Genomic DNA, 15080 nt, shown 5'->3' on the forward strand with positions numbered 1-15080 from the left:
AAAGCTCCCTCTGCACTGTCCCATCAAACACTCTCAGGGCATGGACAGCACGGGTTAGATACAGAGTAAAGCTCCCTCTACACTGTCCCATCAAACACTCCCAGGGCAGGTACAGCACGTGTTAGATACAGAGTAAAGCTCCCTCTACACTGTCCCATCAAACACGCCCAGGGCAGGTACAGCACGGGTTACGTATAGAGTAAAGCTCCCTCTACACTGTCCCTTCAAACACTCCCGGGGCAGGTACAACACGGGTTAGATACAGAGGAAAGCTTCCTCTACACTGTATCATCAAACACTCCCAGTGCAGGTACAGCACGGGTTAGATACAGAGTAAAGCTCCCTCTACACTGTCCCATCAAACACTCCCAGGGCAGGTACAGCACGGGTTAGATACAGAGCAAAGCTCCCTCTACACTGTCCCATCAAACACTCCCAGGGCAGGTACAGCACGGGTTAGATACAGAGTAAAGCTCCCTCTGCACTGTCCCATCAAACAATCCCAGAGCAGGTACAGCACGGGTTACATACAGAGTAAAGCTCCCTCTACACTGTCCCATCAAACACTCCTAGGGCAGGTGCTGCATGGGTTAGACACAGAGTAAAGCTCCCTCTACACTGTCCCATCAAACACTCCCAGGGCAGGTACAGCACATGTTAGAGACAGAGTAAAGCTCCCTCTACACTGTCCCATCAAACACTCGCAGGGCAGGTACAGCACGGGGTTAGATACAGCGTAAAGCTCCCTCTACACTGTCCCATCAAACACTCTCAGGGCAGGTACAGCAACACTTAGATACAGATTAAAGCTCCCTCTACTCTGTCCCATCAAACACTCTCAGGGCAGGTACAGCACGGGTTAGATACAGAGTAAAGCTCCCTCTACACTGTCCCATCAAACACTCCCAGGGCAGGTACTACATGGGTTAGATACAGAGTAAAGCTCCCTCTACACTGTCCCATCAAACACTCCCAGGGCAGGTACTGCATGGGTTAGATACAGAGTAAAGCTCCCTCTACACTGTCCCAGCAAACACTCCCAGGGCAGGTACAGCAGGGGTTAGACACAGAGTAAAGCTCCCTCTACACTGTCCCCATCAAACACTCTCAGGGCAGGTACAGCACGTGTTAGATACAGAGTAAAGCTTCCTCTACACTGTCCCATCAAACACTCTCAGGGCAGGTACAGCACGGGTTAGATACAGAGTAAAGCTCCCTCTACACTCTCCCATCAAACACTCGCAGGGCAGGTACAGCACGGGGTTAGATACAGCGTAAAGCTCCCTCTACACTGTCCCATCAAACACTCTCAGGGCAGGTACAGCAACACTTAAATACAGAGTAAAGCTCCCTCTACTCTGTCCCATCAAACACTCTCAGGGCAGGTACAGCACGGGTTAGATACAGAGTAAAGCTCCCTCCATACTGTCTCATCAAACACTCCCAGGGCAGGTACTGCATGGGTTAGATACAGAGTAAAGCTCCCTCTACACTGTCCCATCAAACACTCTCAGGGCAGGTACAGCACGGGTTAGAGAGAGTAAAGCTCCCTCTACACTGTCCCATCAAACACTCTCAGGGCAGGGACAGCACGGGTTAGATACAGAGTAAAGCTCCCTCTACACTGTCCCATCAAACACTCCCAGGGCAGGTACAGCACGTGTTAGATACAGAGTAAAGCTCCCTCTACACTGTCCCATCAAACACGCCCAGGGCAGGTACAGCACGGGTTACGTATAGAGTAAAGCTCCCTCTACACTGTCCCTTCAAACACTCCCGGGGCAGGTACAACACGGGTTAGATACAGAGTAAAGCTTCCTCTACACTGTATCATCAAACACTCCCAGTGCAGGTACAGCACGGGTTAGATACAGAGTAAAGCTCCCTCTACACTGTCCCATCAAACACTCCCAGGGCAGGTACAGCACGGGTTAGATACAGAGCAAAGCTCCCTCTACACTGTCCCATCAAACACTCCCAGGGCAGGTACAGCACGGGTTAGATACAGAGTAAAGCTCCCTCTACACTGTCCCATCAAACAATCCCAGAGCAGGTACAGCACGGGGTTAGATACAGCGTAAAGCTCCCTCTACACTGTCCCATCAAACACTCTCAGGGCAGGTACAGCAACACTTAGATACAGAGTAAAGCTCCCTCTACTCTGTCCCATCAAACACTCTCAGGGCAGGTACAGCACGGGTTAGATACAGAGTAAAGCTCCCTCTACACTGTCCCATGAAACACTCCCAGGGCAGGTACTACATGGGTTAGATACAGAGTAAAGCTCCCTCTACACTGTCCCATCAAACACTCCCAGGGCAGGTACTGCATGGGTTAGATACAGAGTAAAGCTCCCTCTACACTGTCCCAGCAAACACTCCCAGGGCAGGTACAGCAGGGGTTAGACACAGAGTAAAGCTCCCTCTACACTGTCCCCATCAAACACTCTCAGGGCAGGTACAGCACGTGTTAGATACAGAGTAAAGCTCCCTCTACACTGTCCCAGCAAACACTCTCAAGGCAGGTGCAGCACCTGTTAGATACAGAGTAAAGCTCCCTCTACACTGTCCCATCAAACACTCTCAGGGCAGGTACAGCACGGGTTAGATACAGAGTAAAGCTCCCTCTACACTGTCCCATCAAACACTCCCAGGGCAGGTAAAGTACGGGTTAGATACAGAGTAAAGCTCCCTCTACACTGTCCCCATCAAACACTCTCAGGGCAGGTACAGCACGGGTTCGATACAGAGTAAAGCTCCCTCTACACTGTCCCATCAAACACTCCCAGGACAGGTTCAGCATGGGTTAGATACAGAGTAAAGCTCCCTCTACACTGTCCCATCAAACACTCCCAGGGCAGGTGCAGCACGGGTTAGATACAGAGTAAAGCTCCCTCTACACTGTCCCATCAATCACTCCCAGGGCAGGTACAGCACGGGTTAGATACAGAGTAAAGCTCCCTCTACACTGTCCCATCAATCACTCCCAGGGCAGGTACAGCACGGGTTAGATACAGAGTAAAGCTCCCTCTACACTGTCCCATCAATCACTCTCAGTGTAGGTACAGCACTGTCCCAGCATGATAGGAGCGGGAACCATGGCTGGTGTTTTCCATTCCCAAGCCCAGGGCACTGAGCCCAAGTGAAGCACCCTACAGCCGCCCTGGCTTAGGTCAGTTGACTCAGCGCTGGAACCTGTGACCCTTGCCTGTTCACTATGAGCCACTGGGGGAGCCAGACCCATTTTCTCTTTCTCACTGCGAAGCAGTCACCATTGCCAGGAGCGGATGAAGGGCTCTTTCAATTCGACTCGAAGTGAATGCGTGTGTAGGGACTGAATTATAATAGTGAAGAGAATTAATGTAACGTGGTAATTAGGTCGATGAAAGAGAAGCTAAGACCACTGCTGTTGGCAGTGCCGGGGGAGCGCAGTTCATTGGCTTAAACCGCCTTTTATTACCAGAGCTGTTTCCATTTGAGTTCTGGGAGAATAGCGCTTGCTTTTGCTAAATCGAGCTCCCTTACCCCAGCCGCACACTGTGTATTGGAAACGCCCGTCTCTCGCTGAGGATCTTTTATATCACCGGGCTGTTTTCTATTAAGGAGGTCATTTAACACATCGGGGTGGAATTTGGACCGCCTCGCTCCTTTTATAACCGGCGCAAAATGGGTGGAACGAGGCCCAAATCTTGGTGGGAAGCACGTCCTGTGGCTGAAGGACGGCCGAGAGACGTCCGACCAGGTACGGTGCCGGATGACATTTCAGGCGTTCCTGGCAGCCGCTTAAAAAACAGGTGTCAGTCGGTACACGGGGAGCGGTAGCACATTGGTTATGTTACTGGACTAGTAATCCAGAGGCCTGGTACTAACGAGACAAGCAACATGAATTCAAATCCCACCACGCCAGCTGGGGAATTTAAATTCTAGTTAATTAAATAAATCTGGAATAAAAAGCTAGTATAGGTAATGATGACCATGAAACTGCCATTTAAAAAAAAACCTGGTTCACTAATATCCTTTACTGGAAGGAAATCTGCTGTCCTTATCTCTCTCTTAGGCAGTCCCTCGGAACCGAGGATGACTTGCTTCCACATTAAAAATAAGTTCTCAGGTGACTGATGAGTCCAATGCGGGACCTACAGTCTCTGTCACAGGTGGGGCAGACGGTGGTTGAAGGGGCGGGTGGGATGTTACACTTTTTCAAGGAGGCTTTGAGGGTATGCCTCAGAGACATGGACCATGTACAGCAGGCACCTCAAAGCACCTCTGCAAGATCCTGCAAATCCATTGGCAGCATAGGCGCACCAACGTCAGTGTTCTCGCTCAGGCCAACATCCCCAGCATCGAAGCTTTGACCACGCTCGATCAGCTCCGATGGACGGGTCACATTGTCCGCATTCCCGACACGAGACTCCCAAAACAAGCTGTCCTTATATGTGACTCCAGACCCACAGCAATGTGTGATTGACTCTTAACTGCCCTTGGAGATGGTCTAGCAAGCCACACAGATAGAAGGCGGCTCACCACCACTTACTCAACGACAATTAGGGATGGGCAATAAATGATGGCCTTGCCAGCGACGTCCACATCCCGAGAATGAATTTTTTTTAAACGGCCCCGTGTGTAAATGCCGCTTATTTTAGCACCGGTTGGTGTCCCGAGGAGCGGAGCAAGGCCCCGGGCCTGCTCACCCCAGCTTCACCCGCCACTGGATTTTGGCCGAGCAACCGAAAAGTTGAGTTTTATTTTTTGAATTCACAGAAAATTCGTTCACGCGGATGGGAGAGCAGCCTGGGGAGGCGCCACAGGCAACAGCAGTTGGCCCATTATTTAGATAAGGCCTGAGGCCTACCTTGGGCTGCCCAGCTCAGGCGCCTGCTGTGGACGGCTCGCAGTTTCTGCCCCTGAAATTGGGCCTCAATTCCATGAAGTCCCTCCCTCTCTGTGATTGGTTCATCTGTTGTTTCTCTTCCTCCTCTTTTCTCTCTATTTTTTCCATCCTTGCACCCACCTCCCAACAACAACTTGCATTTATACAGCGCCTTTAATTAGAGAAGCTTCACAGGAGCAAAACCAGACAAAAGCATACACTGAGCCAATGTAGGAGATATTAGGGCAGGTGACCAAAAGCTTGGTCAAAGGGATAGGTTTTAAGGAGCGTCTTAGACAGACTAGATGCAGGAAGGATGTTCCTGATGGCGGGGAGTCCAGAACCAGGGGTCACAGTCTAAGGATAAGGGGTAAGCCATTTAGGACAGAGATGAGGCGGAATTTCTTCACCCAGAGAGTGGTGAACCTGTGGAATTCTCTGCCACAGAAGGCCGTAGAGGCCAATTCATTAAATATATTCAAAAAGGAGTTAGATATATTTCTTCAGGCTAAAGGGATCAAGGGATATGGGGAGAAGGCAGGGACAGGGCACTGAATTTGGATGATCAGCCATGATCTCATTGAATGGCGGAGCAGGCTCGAGGGGCCGAATGGCCTACTCCTGCTCCAATCTTCTATGTTTCTATGTTAACGGAGGAGAGAGAGAGGCGGAGAGGTTTAGGGAGGGAATTCCAGAGCTTAGGGCCCAGGCAGCTGAAGGCACGGCCGCCAATGGCGGAGCGATTAGAGGGATTAGAGGAGCGCAGAGATCTCGGGGGTTTATTTTTATTTCAGCTTTCTAGCATTTGCAGTTTTCCTATTTATTTGCTGGGGTGAAGGATTGAACAACATGAAACCCCAGGGTCCATCTCACAGCTCCCGACTCCCGGAATGTGATGCGACGCCAGCAATCTAAAGACAGCTAATAAGATTGTTTGAGGTTTACACGGTTGGGAAGATTGTGCTACAGCCCTGAGCACAACTGTAAAATGTCGATTTTACCTGGACTGTGCGTTGATGTGCTACCTGACCCTCTCTTCCCCTCTGAAATTGGAGAAGCATTTGTGCCTCTGAATGGACTGCTCTTGGTTTCGCACTCATTGATAGCTTCGCAAACAGTGTCCCCTTTATATGGGACAGACAAAACCACAATCAGCCTCCTCCTACCACCCACTGGGCACAGCCCACCCCCGGAATTCTTAATGTGCCACCCAGCTCCTCACACGCACACAGATGCACATGCAGACACTCACAAAGAAACCCGCACAGACACATAAATACAGTGTGAGGCTCCGTCACTTGTAGTAATGTTGGGCTCCTATCACCTCCCATACACACGCTACACACATACAGAAACACGTTACATACACGCGCATGCACGCAGTCACACGTACACACACGCATGCAAAGACACACACTACGCACACACACATGCTACACCCGCGCATGCACGCAGACACATACTGTGAGGTTCTGTCACCTGTCATAATGTGGGGATCCCGTCACCTCCCACTCCTTTGAAGCAGATGCAGATCTGGGCTTTGGGGAGCGAGTGGGGGCTGAATTTGTCTTGGATTGCTCTAGCACAGGCACGATGGGCCAAATGGCCCCCTTCTGTGCTGGAAAGGTTGATGGTTCTAACAAGGTGTGTGGGTGTAGTGGATGCCTTTCTCTTGCCTTCATTCCAGTATTGGCACCTCAGTGCTTCTAACCGTGTGTGCGTCTGTTCGACAGGTGTTGGATGGATTGCTAGCTCAGCACGGAGCTGTGGAAAACTGTGAGCAAGGTATGTGATCATTTCATTCAATGTTAACCGACTGGCTGGCCTTTTGTACCCTTTGTAACTCTCCCCTGTTTTAGCCTCACTGATCTCTGGGCTCAAAGTGCTGGTGAGTGGTGTAGAGCGAGAGATAATCAGGTCTCTCTGGAGGCGTCAACCCATTTGTGTCCCTTTCTCTCTTGTAAAATGTCTCCGCTCAGAGGCACAGCCTCGATTTCACACGTGGAATTTCAGAGAAGGTTCGCTCCCCTGATAGCTCAGTGTGTAACTGCACCAACTCGAGTGTCACTGACCTAAACGGGTTAGATCCTGGACTTTGCCAAGTTAACATGATCTCAGGTGATGGGTGTTCCACTTGGCTTTCATACACCTGCTTAGAGAGGGGGAAATCAGCCAGGGCTTCCGACGCATTGTTCTACAGTGACGCCTCCTGGGAAGAGTGTGTGTGTAGGTGTGGGTGTGTGTGTGTGCGCACGTGTATCTGTGTGTACGGGTATCTGTTTATATATCTGTGTATCTATCTGTGTGTATGTGTATCAGTGTGTATCTCTGTGTGGGGGTGTGTGTATCTGTGTGTGTGTCTGTGTCTGTGTGTGTGTGTGTGTGTGTGTCTGTGTCTGTGGGTGTGATCAGGCTCAACTGTTACGGCCACAATTGAATAGCCTGCCATAATCGCATGTGAAGGGCGACCACTTGGCCAGGATACCAGGGGCACCCAGCTTTTTATATTTTCTAATAATTTCAGCCAGTGCTAATAAAGTATCTGCTGCCCCAGTGCTGGGATATTTAAACAGGAGCCCTCCCAACCCCAGTCCTGTCTCCCACATGCTGATGTTAAATCTCCTCTCCCTGTATCTCTCGGCGTAGATCTGTTTTGATTCCAGGTTTAACCCTCAGCCTCTGGGAGCTGGATTCCCCTCTCCCTTTTCCAATTCTTCTCCCTCCTTCTACTGAAGACCACAGCTTCTTGCTGGGGGACAATTTTGCAGTTGCCCGCCATTCACCAATTGCCCACCCACGTGGCCATGCTTTCTGCCTGAGCCCAGATGGTTGGGGGTGATTTTCAGCTAAGTTGTCGGAGGGGGGGGGGGGGGGGGGGAGCCCGCGGGATCAGGTGGAACGCCGGTTTTACACTCCCCGTCCGGTATTAAATCTCCATTGACTTCACTGGAGAGCAAGATCGGGCGAGCTGTAAACCCAGCGTTTCGCCCAATCCCCTCAATTTCCCGACGGGTGGATTAGGTTAAAATTGCCCCCTCGGGCGAGTATCAGCTGGCCATTCAACCTTGGGGGGTATCACAGTTGTCAATGACCCCGTATTTGAACGAATTCCAAATACTCGTTCACATCCCGGGATAGCGATCAGGAGCAGGTGGAGTGTCTATTATTTTGACCTTCTGTAGCGCCGGGGCCCTACGTCCCACGGTAGCTCTGGTACCCCAATCAGAGGACAGTTTCTGCATCAAGTACCGGTGGAATGTAACACCGGCGGCGTTTGCTCGGCGCCCCTGTTTGTGAATCACAGCCGGGGCAGAATTGGCAGCGGCTGGAGGAAGCGGTTGGTTCAGTTTAGGTGCCGAGAGTGATATTGATCTGACTGCGATCCCTGAATGAGCGTCGGAGAGAAGAAGCCGGTTTGTTGGCTTTGACCCAGACTGACTGTGTCCCATTGAACTCTGAGCCAGATCCTAACCACAAACCATTGAGCCCAAGTCAACACTGCAGCTGGGATTGGCTCCACTCCACAAGCTCAGACTTTTAGTTGAATGAATGGGGGGGGGGGAGGGGCGGGGGGGCGGGGAAGAAACTGCCTTCGAGAAGAAATCTAAACAGAACTGAATAAATTCACAGCACAAACTGTTTGAAGTGGGGCTTTTGGGGAGAGGGGTGGAAATGGTACCACATTTTGACAATTTGATCCAAATAGGTTAGGGATAACGAGGGGTCATAAAAGAATGAAAAGGAAAAACTTGCATTTATATAGCGCCTTTCATGACCTCCGTACAGCCAATGAGGTACTTTTTTAAAGTGTAGTCACTGTTGTAATGTAGGAAACGCAGCAGCCAATTTGCGCACAGCAAGCTCCCACAAACAGCGATGAGACAACTGGCCAGATCACTTGTTTTTGTGACGTTGGTTGAGGAATAAATATTGGCCAGGATACCAGGGAGAACTCCCCTGCTCTTCTATCAAAATGGTGCAGTGGGATCTTTTACATCCACCTGAGAGAGCAGACAGAGCCTCGGTTTAATGTCTCATCAGAAAGACGGCACCTCCGACAGTGCAGCACTCCCTCAGCACTGCACTGGGAGTGTCAGCCTAGCTTTTGTGCTCAAGTCTTGTGGAGTGGGGACTTGAACCCACAACCTTCTGACTCAGAAGCAAGAAAGTGCTACCCACTGAGCCATGGAGCTATCAGGTACACAAGCACAGGACTAGGTTAGAGGTTGGGTGGGGCGAGAGGCTTCACGTTACGCACGTTATTGACACTTGAAACAAGTTGCTGGATCAAGTGGTGAGTGCGGATTCACTGCGACAGTTTGAAAAGGCACTGGACTAATTCCTTGGGCTGACCAATATCACTACACGTAGAAGGTAGGTGGGACTTGGGTTTGTACCTCACGGTCGCTGTGATCTCCTGGAACCTGTTTTTGATTGCCTTCGGGAGGGGGGGGGGCGGAGAGGAATTTCCCAGATTTCATTCCACTGAATTTGATCCAGAGTCTTTAATCTGTTTTTGCCGCTCCTCAGAGTGAGAGGGAACATTGGTAGTCATGATGCTTTATTGTGTCGTGACTGGGACAGGCTCGTTAGACCAGCTGGTCTTTACCTGCCCCGTCTTTTTGTATGTACGTTTAGCCCTGATCAGATGTGACAAGTACGGAGCAACACAGTGAGGGAGGGATGGGTGAGCGAGTGAGTGAGGGAGGGAGGAAGGAGGGCAGGGAGTGAATGAGCAAGAATAGGAGGGAGTGAGTGTCTGACAGATGGAGGGAGTGAGTGAGGGGAGGGAGGAAGGAGGGCAGTGAGTGAGGGAGTGAATTAGCGAATGAGAAAGGGAGTAAGTGTCTGAGCGAGTGAATGAGTGGGAGTGAATGAGCAAGTGAGGGAGGGTGTGAGCGTCTGACAGAGGGAAGGAATGAGTGAGTGAGTGAATGGTGGAAGAATCTGATGGAATATTTTGTTTCATTTATTGAAAATTGGTCACACCTAGACCCGTTCCCAGCTCTTGTCCACTCCTGGGTAAATGCGGATTCATTCCGGGCTGTGGCTTTCAGCTGAATATTTTTGTCTTCCCCGCGTTCCTGGAGCCTAAAAATCTTTGAATATAAAGTTCTTAAACCTGCTGCTGTGGTGCTAGGGTGAGAGCAGCTCTTGAAATACACCTTCACTCACCGGGATTCACGGGCACAAGACCCTGGTGCTGTTTGGGGAGATCTGTGCCTCTCGGAGTTTACCTGGACAAGGAAGAGACTTGACTGACATCTGCTTTCCTCTCTGTCTCTAGTTAATACAGAAACTGAGTCGGCAGTGGTGAATGTTACATATGGAACCAAGGACCAAGCCAGGCAGTAAGTATCAGAGAATCTCACCGCACAGTATGAGGCCATTCGGCCCATCGTGCCTGTGCCGGCTCTTTGAAAGAGCTCTCCAATTAGTCCCACTCCCCCCTGCTCTTTCCCAGTAGCCCTGCAAACGTTTCCTTTTCAAGTATTTATCCAATTCCCTTTTGAAAGTTATTATTGAATCTGCTCCCACCGCTCTTTCAGACAGCGCATTCCAGTTCACAACAACTCGCTGTATAAAATAAATTCTCATCTCATCTCTGGTTTATTTTGCCAATTATCTTAAATCCGTGCCCTCTGGTTACTGACCCTCCTGCCACTGGAAACAGTTTCTCCTTATTTACTCTATCAAAACTCTTCATAATTTTCAGCGCCTCTATCAAATCTCCCCTTAACCTTCTCTAGAACAACCCCAGCTTCTCTAAGTCTCTCCACATAACTGGAGTCCCTCATCCCTGGTCCATTCTGGTGAATTTCCTCTGCACCCTCTCCAAGGCCTTGACATCCTTGATGACCAGCCACTCTGGGATGAGATTGGGAGCGTTTCTGAGCTTGCACCTCACTACTGGGTGGGCTGGATAACCAGGCCGGAGGATGAGCCAGGCCCAGCCTGAACAACGAGCAGCTAGCAGAATCTATCTCCACCACAGTTAGTTAATTAGACTCTAATTCACCCTATTTCCTTCTCTCTGGTTCCTCTCTTTCTTTCCCCGTCCTTAAATCTCATTGCTTAAGGAGATAGACTGTTGGTCCCGTCGTTCACTAAGGTCCCAGATGTCCCTTTCCCCTCGCCGTGCCGTTATCAGCTCGCACTTCCAACAACTTGCTCAGAGGTGCGGAAAGAAATCTAGCAAACCTCGAGATTCCCCACTCCAGCAAAAATCTGGGCCATTGATTTCTGAAGCCCATGGAGCTGATGATTTGTCCTTCCCAGCAAAGGAGGCTGGTGGGCCTCCCCAAGGGTGGGCCTCCCCAAACTGCCCCACCTGGTGGTGGATGGAGGCTGGTGGCGGTGAGTGCGCCTTCAGAGAGTTAGAGTTAGAAATTGGGGACAGGTGTTCTAATCCTGCCACGGCAGCTGGGGAATTTAAATAATTAAATAAATCTGGAATTAAAAAGCTAATATTAGTAATGGCGACCATGAAACTACCAGATTGTTGTGAAACCCATCTGGTTCACTAATATCCTTTAGGGAAGGAAATCTGCCGTCTTTACCCGGTCTGGCCTATATGTGACTCCAGTCCCACAGCAATGTGGTTGACTCTTAACTGCCCCTCTGAAATGGCCCAGCGAGACACTCAGTTGTGTTCAAGAAGGCGGCTCACCACCACCTTTTCAAGAGCAATTAGGAAAGGGCAATAAATGCTGGACCTGTCAGCGACGCCCGCATCCCGTGAACGAATTTAAAAAAAGACTGAACAGGCTTGTGCTCTTTTCTCCAGAAAAGAGAAGGCTGAGATTAATCTAATAGAGATCGAAGGGGTTCGATAGGGTAGACGGAGAGGAGATGTTTCCACTTGTGGGGGGAGACCAGAACCTAGGGGCTATAAATATAAAAATAAATCCAACAGGGAATTCAGGAGAAACTTCTTTACCCAGGGAGGGGTGAGAATGTGGAATTCGCTACCACAGGGAGTGGTTGAGGCAAACAGCGCAGATGGATTTAAGGGGAAGCTCGATAAACACATGAGGGAGAAAGGAATAGAAGGATTTGTTAATAGAAGGAGATAAAGTACGGTGGGAGGTGGCTCGTGCATACACACCGACATAGACAAGTTGGGCCAAATGGCCTGTTTCTGTACTGTAAAATTCTACATAACTCGGGATGAAAATTAAAATGGCGTGTTTTGTTTCTCCTTCTCGTTCCCTCAGAGCAATAACCAAGCTGAATGGCCACCAGCTGGAGAGCTACAGTTTGACAGTCACCTACATCCCAGATGAGCAGGCAGTGCAGCAAGGCCAGGAGATGAGCCGCAGAGGGTTCAGCGGCAGAGGTCCTCCTCAGCAAGGCTCGTCAGCTCCCATGAAGCAGCAGTTCGACATTCCTCTGCGGATCCTGGTCCCAACCCAGTTTGTGGGAGCCATTATCGGAAAAGAGGGAGCCACCATTCGGAATATCACTAAACAAACACAATCCAAGTAAGATACCCGTACCACGCTTTATGCTCTCCAGACTGCTCGGTGGACTGTAGGTGGTCATCCCAATGTGCGCAATCCAACCCTTTACTCTGCGCTGCTCTTCCTACTGCCTGTGGGGTGGTGACACTCCAATGGTCATGCAACAAGATAATCCCACATCCTAACCCAAGACCAATCCTGACATAGGAGTATAGGAACAGGAGGTGGCCATTCAGCCCCTCGAGCCTGTTCCGTCATTCAAGGAGATCATGGCCGATCTGCATCCTAACTCCATATACCCGACGGGTGATGTAACGTCTTTGATGTTTGCCCAGCATGGTCACCTTGGTGTGTCCCCAAACATCGAGGGCCCTTAATGGCCCCGTGTGTAACTACCCCATCCACTGCAGGAACCATACAGACACGGAAGGGTCCAGGTTTAGTCCCTGTGCTGAGTTAGGTGATTGGGGCTACGGTGGTTTTATAATTGGCCCCTGTTCCTTAGATAGAGAGAAAAGCATCCGCCATGCTCTGTATCGCTATCCAGTTAATTCCTGTTGGAAGGTTTGTGGCCTAGAAATTCGGAGGTGACGATTTGTGACAAAGCAGCCCACTTGATTGGCACCCCATCTAGCAAAAAATATAAAAACAGATAGTAAGAGTTTTTATAGTTATATAAAAAGAAAAAGGGTGGCTAAAGTAAATGTTGGTCCCTTAGAGGATGAGACCAGGAAATTAATGGTGGGAAATATTGAGATGGCAAAAACACTGAATGAATATTTTGTATCAGTCTTTACAGTAGAGGACACTAAGAATATCCCAACACTGGACAAACAGGGGGCTATAGGGGGGGAGGAGCTAAACACGATCAAAATCACTAAGGAAGTGGTACTCGGTAAAATAATGGGACTCAAGGCGGATAAATCACCTGGACCTGATGGCTTACATCCTAGGGTCTTGAGGGAAGTGGCGGTAGGGATTGTGGATGCATTGGTAATAATTTTCCAAAACTCCCTGGACTCAGCAAAGGTCCCGGCAGACTGGAAAACTGCTAATGTAACACCCTTATTTAAAAAGGGCAGTAGACAGAAGGCTGGAAACTATAGACCAGTTAGCCTAACATCTGTGGTAGGTAAAATATTGGAGTCCATTATTAAGGAGACAGTAACAGGACATTTGGATAATCATAATTTAATAGGACAAAGTCAGCATGGTTTTATGAAGGGGAAGTCATGTTTGACAAATTTGCTGGAGTTCTTTGAGGAAGTAACATATAGGGTGGATAAAGGGGAACCAGTGGACGTAGTGTATTTAGACTTCCAAAAGGCATTTGACAAGGTGCCACACAAAAGATTATTGCTTAAGATAAAAAAATCACGGGATTGGGGGTAATATTCTGGCATGGATAGAGGATTGGCTATCTAACAGAAGGCAGAGAGTTGGGATAAATGGTTCATTCTCGGACTGGCAATCAGTAACAAGTGGTGTTCCACAGGGGTCAGTGCTGGGTCCCCAACTCTTTACAATCTATATTAACGATTTGGAGGAGGGGACCGAGTGTAACATATCAAAGTTTGCAGATGATACTAAGATGGGAGGGAAAGTAGTGAGTGAGGAGGACATAAAAAACCTGCAAGGGGACATAGACAGGCTAAGTAAGTGGGCAGAGATTTGGCAGATGGAATACAATACTGGAAAGTGTGAGGTTATGCACTTTGGCAGGAAAAATCGTAGAGCAAGTTATTATCTTAATGGCAAGAAACTGGAAAGTACTGAAGTACAAAGGGATCTGGGGGTCCTGGTGCACGAAACTCAAAAGGTTAGTATGCAGGTGCAGCAAGTGATTAAGAAGGCCAATGGAATGTTGGCTTTCATTGCTAGGGGGATAGAATATAAAAATAGGGAGGTATTGCTTCAGTTGTACAAGGTATTGGTGAGACCGCACCTGGAATACTACATACAGTTTTGGTGTCCATACTTAAGAAAGGACATACTTGCTCTCGAGTCAGTACAAAGAAGGTTCACTCGGTTAATCCCGGGGATGAGGGGATGGACATATGAGGAGAGGTTGAGTAGATTGGGACTCTACTCATTGGAGTTCAGAAGAATGAGAGGCGATCTTATTGAAACATATAAGATTGTGAAGGGGTTGGATCGGGTGGATGCGGGGTGAAACTAGAACTAGGGGGCATAGTCTTAGAATAAGGGGCTGCTCTTTCAAAACTGAGATGAGGAGGAACTACTTCACTCAGAGGGTGGTAGGTCCATGGAATATGCTGCCCCAAAAAGCTGTAGAAGCTACATCATTACATAAATTTAAAACAGAAATAGACAGTTTCCTAGAAGTAAAAGGAATAAAGGGTTATGGGGAGCGGGCAGGAATTTGGACATGAGTCTAGGTTCGGATCGGTCATGGCCCTGTGGGTAGCGGAGCGGGCCCAGGGGCCGTGTAGCCTGATCCTGCTCCTATTTCGTGTGTCTAATTCTGTTAGGTTCAGGAGATGGTTCTGTGATAGTAGATTGGCGGTTAGGATCAGATCAGCCATGATCTTATTGAATGGCGGAGCAGGCTCGAGGAGCCGATTGGCCTACTCCTGCTCCTATTTCTTATGTTCTTATGTTCTTAAACATTCACTCCCTCCACCACCGGCATACTGTGGCTGCAGTGTGTACCATCCACAAGATGCACTGCAGCAACTCGCCAAGGCTTCTTCGGCAGCACCTCCCAAACCCGCGACCACTTCCACC

At 49.4% G+C, this 15080-nt stretch overlaps 1 protein-coding gene across 1 annotated transcript in view; it reads left to right on the forward strand.

The window, feature by feature from the left end:
- Positions 1–15080, forward strand: part of LOC147101017 (insulin-like growth factor 2 mRNA-binding protein 3) — a 294150-nt gene that overhangs the window by 234958 nt on the left and 44112 nt on the right. The window contains exons 2-4 of the mRNA XM_085966180.1: positions 6603–6654; positions 10157–10220; positions 12087–12353. Coding sequence (XP_085822306.1) covers positions 6603–6654; positions 10157–10220; positions 12087–12353 — 383 coding nt within the window. The remainder of the gene's footprint in view (positions 1–6602; positions 6655–10156; positions 10221–12086; positions 12354–15080) is intronic.

The sequence above is a fragment of the Somniosus microcephalus genome, chromosome 24 (assembly GCF_052327205.1).
Source record: "Somniosus microcephalus isolate GS21.2 chromosome 24, FLI_Smic_1.0, whole genome shotgun sequence".
In the NCBI taxonomy this organism is placed as follows: domain Eukaryota; kingdom Metazoa; phylum Chordata; class Chondrichthyes; order Squaliformes; family Somniosidae; genus Somniosus; species Somniosus microcephalus.